At 53.5% G+C, this 5,304-nt stretch overlaps 1 protein-coding gene across 1 annotated transcript; it reads left to right on the top strand.

Annotated features, from left to right (window-relative positions):
* The first annotated feature begins 1,048 nt into the window (after positions 1–1,048).
* RPS4X (ribosomal protein S4 X-linked) lies at positions 1,049–5,077 on the top strand. The gene is made up of 7 exons (XM_033072045.2): positions 1,049–1,079; positions 1,294–1,371; positions 1,856–2,036; positions 2,469–2,566; positions 3,607–3,778; positions 4,199–4,356; positions 4,917–5,077. Exons 1-7 carry the CDS (start codon positions 1,077–1,079, stop codon positions 5,016–5,018), a joined length of 792 nt encoding a protein of 263 aa, XP_032927936.1. The 5' UTR covers positions 1,049–1,076; the 3' UTR covers positions 5,019–5,077.
* The last annotated feature ends 227 nt before the right edge of the window (positions 5,078–5,304 follow it).

Genomic DNA, 5,304 nt, shown 5'->3' with positions numbered 1-5,304 from the left:
CCTTGATATGCTTCATTGGACTAAGCATGGGAGAAATATATTGCTGAAACTGGACACACGAAATACAGAATTAATACAGAATACAAGGACATTTTGCAGAACCAGAGATAAAGAAACAAAGACAATTCACCAATTGTCTTACCTGGGAAAAAGATAACAAGATAATAAGACTGAAAATGTAGACTAATTAACATGAGAAGCAAGAAAGCTATAATCAGTAGAAGATAAAATACTATTTAATGAAGAGAACTATGTATTTTATATCCAATGAACATTAATTTATTTGCTAAAGTGTATAAATAGTGAAAAGTTTTGAAAGTGTGCATGTATCATAGGTGGAGCTCCCCCTATGCACACAGTACTGTGAATAAAGTAATGCTGCTCTCTAATCTAAACATGGAGTTTCATTTATCCCGACGTTTTTGGTCACAGTGTTACCCTGGGGAATACGACCAGCCACACCCTATACGGGAGCGCTGCTCTGGGGGCGTGCTCAGGTGCGGGGCTGTTGCACACACTGAGCTGCCTGGCAGAGTGCAGAGGCCTGGGACTGTCCCGCGGGCTCCAAAGCACTGTGGGGAAACGTCGGCCACCCCGAGGAGGGCAGCTGAGACAACTTGACCCCTGAACTGCCTTCAGGAGTGGGCGCTAAGGCCCGGCGTCAGGTTTGGGGGCTGCGTGGGGTCCCAGCTCTACCCTGGGGCCGTGGCAGGGGGAAGGCACAGGTGTGAGAGGGCAAGTGTGGGCAGGGAGAGGTCCCGACACAGGTGTTAGCCCTGGTTCGGCTTCCGATACTCACACACTCTCCCAAACCTCAGGGCCAGAACGTGACAGGCTGTCCCATGCCATCAGCGATGAACACTGTGAACACAGTTCCCGGCTAGGAGCAGGGAGTCCCGGAGCGGAGTGTCCCCGTCGGGGCCGCCAGGAAGGAACAAGCCCCTTCTATCTCCCCGTCACCTCTCGAGCGGCCCTGGACCTCCGAGCCGCCAGGGGGCGACGCACATCGCTGCCACTGTGCTTTGTCCTTCCGCGGCGGGCCGGAAGCACCAGTCTTTTCTCGGCAGAGCGCAGCCATGGTGAGAGCGGGGTGGCGCCGCTCCCCGCCGCCATCCGCCGCCATCCCCCGCTACCGCGGGCTGTGGCCGCCCCTCCCGGGGCGACAAGCGCGGGAGGGAGCTCGGCGATAGGTTCCGAAGGGTGGGGGTCCGAGGGGGCCGGGGAGGGATGGCTGGGTAGGGGCCGGGCCTGGCGTGGCTCGTAACACACCCTTTAACGCGTCCTGTCCTGTAGGCCCGCGGCCCCAAGAAGCATCTGAAGCGCGTGGCTGCACCCAAGCACTGGATGCTGGACAAGCTGACGGGCGTCTTCGTGAGTGCGGGCCTGGTTTGGGGTTGAAGCTCGGATTGAGCTTGGGCCCGGGGTCGGAGGTGGGGCCGAGGCCGGGCTGGTCGTGGCAGACGCAGTCACATCAGGGGTGCTGCGCGGGGGCGAGCAGTAAACGGCGGCACTTGGACAGGGCAGGTGGTGTTGGTTTACGGTTAGGGTCTTTGGGAATAACGTTCGTGTACGTGATGGGATCGTTCTCTTTTAACCTGCCTGTTGTGCTTTTCTTCCTCCGGGTTGAGATGAATGGTTGTGCTCGGTTTGGGGCAGTTTTGTGAGGCTGGTAAGACATGCGGTAAAGTGCTGTGAATAGTAAGAAGTGGGAGCTTCAACCGGTCGCTGCCTGCGTGGCAGCTGCACTTCGTGCTCCTGCCGTTCTGTGCTCTTGCGGAAGCTGTTGGTGCTATGGCTTCCTTCTCTGGGGTGGTTGATGCTGCTTGAGCCTCCAGCAGAAAGCTTCTGTCCACAGGCACCCCGTCCATCAACAGGCCCTCACAAGCTGAGGGAGTGCCTTCCCCTCATCATCTTCCTGCGCAACCGGCTGAAGTATGCTCTGACAGGAGATGAAGTCAAGAAGATTTGCATGCAGAGGTTCATCAAAATAGATGGCAAAGTTCGCACTGATATCACCTACCCTGCGGGCTTCATGGGTGAGTAGGGTTGGGGCAGTTCCTTAGGCAGCTCTTCTGCACTGGCCAGGGGAGTGTTTTGTGGGGCTGGCATTATTTGAGGGGTAAGGTTTCCCTGCTGGAGTTAAGGAAAAGATATGTATAAGCAGTTGTTATTTATTTTGGAATTGTGCACTGCAGTGAATACCATAGTCAGATACCTGTAGCCTGTAAGTGCCTGCTTGACCTAGGTAAGTCGCTGTTCAGATTCTACCCTTCAGCAGTTTTTGCTAATTTTCAGTCCGTCACAGAAAAGATGTGAGCCTGTGGTCAAGAGTAGATCCTAACCTCATCAATCACACCCTCATTATTCAGCAGTCTCTGTTTCTTTTTAAACATGAGCTTGAACCCAAGTTAGGGTCTTGGGTAATGAGCTGGTAACAGCAGCTGTTGTATTTCCCTGTCTGCAATCAGATGTCATCAGTATTGAGAAGACAGGTGAGCATTTCCGCCTGGTGTATGATACCAAGGGCCGGTTTGCTGTTCACCGCATCACACCTGAGGAGGCCAAGGTGAGGAGCTTCGATGTGGTGTAAGTGTGGGTCCAGTTGGGTTTGGTTGAGCCAGTGCTTCCTCTTTTTCATCTCCTGATCGAGAGCTGATGTCTCTCTTCCCTGACAGTTGAAGCCATGCTACACTTGAGATTGAGGCACTCAGTGTTGTGGTGAAGCCTGGGCTGGGGAAGATCTCTTGGGTACATGAAAGTAGTTCACAGATGGGTGTAGATGCATTATATGGTGCTGGAGATGATGTTGTTGGCATGGACTGGATCAGAGAGGTTTGGGGTGGAGAAGAGTCTTGGCTTTGCCAGCAAACAGTGACCAGAAGTATGGAACTGCCTGTGGTGTAAAAAGCCTTGAACTTCTTCCCAGGACAACAAAACTGCCGGCTCACCTGGATGCTGGGGAGCAACTTCCTCATGCATTTTCCTTAACCCAGGCATGGTATACCTGAGCTGTGAGGCCGTGCTCTGCTTTGCGTCTCCTTCCATGAGGCAGGCTGTGCAGGCACACAGCTGTGTGGATGGCAGAGCTGGCTGTGCTGGAGCCAGCTGTGGTGTGGTTCTTCTTGTGATGTGCGTCTCTGGTTACTGCTCTGTGTTGATACATGAGGTCCAGAGAGGTTATGAGGGAGTTAGGGTGACAGGCGGGAGGAAAATCAGTGCCCTGGAGGATCTCTTTTGGGTCCTGGAGAAATGCAGCTTTTGTGTCTGTTGTGTGCCCACGAGCTTCAGGGAAAAATAAAGGAATTGCCCTGGTAAAGACTTTCCTGTGAAAATGTCACTAGTGTTTGTGGGGAGGCTGAAGCCCAAGGTGGGCTGCTGCTCCCAACAGCAAAGGTGTTTTTGGGTGGGGCAGTAGCAGAGCTCCATGGCAGCTGTTCAAAAGTTGTTACTGAGGCAGGGAGCTGGACAAGTCACTCTGTGGGCTCATGTTGTGAGCCCTGAGTGTCTGGGTGTTCTGCTGGCTGGTGGCTCTTTGGAGTACAAGAGTTCCCTAGTCCATGCCAATGCTCACTGCCTCGGCTGAGAGGTGTTTGGTTTTGTTTGCAGTACAAGCTGTGCAAGGTGAGGAAGATCTTTGTGGGCACCAAAGGAATCCCTCACTTGGTCACTCATGATGCCCGCACTATCCGCTATCCAGACCCCCTCATCAAGGTGAATGATACAGTCCAGATTGACCTGGAGACAGGAAAGATCACAGACTTCATCAAGTTTGACACAGGTAGGTCTTGCATCCCATTAAAGCACTGAACGCTTTCCCGCTGTGGAGGACAGTGTGCAAGTTAAATGCTAGGCATATTTGCACTGAAACAGAGAGGCAGTGGTGTCAACCTTTGGAAGGGGTTTGTTTCCCAGGAGCGTGTCTACCTAGAGCTGTAGCAGGAGATTCTTCCTGTGTCCTGGCAGTGGGAAGCATTTGACAGGGACTTGGCAGTTCTGAGGCACCAGGTAGGAGCAGCAGCCTGCTGGGGAGGTGCTTCAGTTTGTCTCTTCATGATGAGAGGTGGTTTCAGTCACAGAAAGTTGTGAGCAGTGCTAGCACCAGTGGGATGGAAATCCTTGGTATGGGTAGGGAGCCTAAGCAGAAGGACTTCACAGCACTTGGTGCCAGCTCTTGTCACACCTGTATTCTCTTACTCAGGTAACCTGTGCATGGTGACCGGCGGTGCCAACTTGGGCCGTATTGGGGTGATCACCAACCGGGAGAGGCACCCTGGGTCGTTTGACGTGGTTCATGTGAAGGATGCCAACGGCAACAGCTTTGCCACCAGGCTCTCCAACATCTTTGTTATTGGCAAGGTAAGGCCATGGGGACACCAGGTGGAGGTTTCTCTCTTGTGAGGGGCTACTGGCTAAGGCAAAGAGCCTTGGTGTTTCTTTAGGCAGCTGTCTTCCCACACAGTGGGGCTTCAGTGCTGGCCTCTGTTCTTACTCAGCTCTCTGTATTTCTTCCTGCTCTTGGGAAGAAGCATTTGCAACTTCAGGCATGAGCATGTTTTCAAGAAGCAGCCCTGAAACCTGAAAGCTGGAGGCTGAGCAATGCTCAGACCTTGGTGTGATCTGGGCAGCTGCTGTGACTCAGAGTGCCCCCCACAAAGCCTCTGCTATTGCCATCCTTGACAGACTCTTTGTCCAGGTTGCGGAGGGGCGGTGTTTTTGTTTTGACTGAAGCACATTCTTCACGGATGTGACTGACAGGCAGCTGTAGACCTTCCTTAGCAGCCGCTGCTGTGCCAGTGCTACCACCATGTGTACATGACTCAGCATGAGCAGGGGTGGGCTTCTGCTGCTTTCCCCCTTAGAGGGAAGCTGTGTTGCTCTCTGGGTTTCCTGATGCGGCTTCTTCTCTCTTACTGCAGGGCAACAAGCCGTGGATCTCCTTGCCCCGTGGAAAGGGCATCCGCCTGACCATTGCTGAAGAGAGAGACAAGAGACTGGCAGCCAAGCAGAGCAGCGGATAAAGTCCAGCTCAGGCTGGCTCTGGTGCTGTCAGTGTGTTAATTAAACCGTTTACCACATGGCTCTGACTGGCTGGGGAGCGTCCTGGGGCTAGGGTGGGGAACCATGCTGCTAGTGCCAGGCCCTGCTCTTCAGAAGGTCTTGCTTCTCTGGGTAGACTCCCATCAATCTGAGCAACTACCACAGCCATATTCCAGAAAGGCAAGGAGGAAGGGTAGGAGAGCTTTGTTTGTCCCTGGGGTACAAACACTCCTGGATGTGCAGGAGAAGCAGGGATCTGGGGAGAGC

This window comes from Catharus ustulatus, chromosome 14 (genome assembly GCF_009819885.2).
Source record: "Catharus ustulatus isolate bCatUst1 chromosome 14, bCatUst1.pri.v2, whole genome shotgun sequence".
Lineage (NCBI taxonomy): Eukaryota > Metazoa > Chordata > Aves > Passeriformes > Turdidae > Catharus > Catharus ustulatus.
The sequence above is the reverse complement of the archived record's forward strand: the minus strand, read 5'-3'. Positions and strand labels throughout refer to the sequence as shown.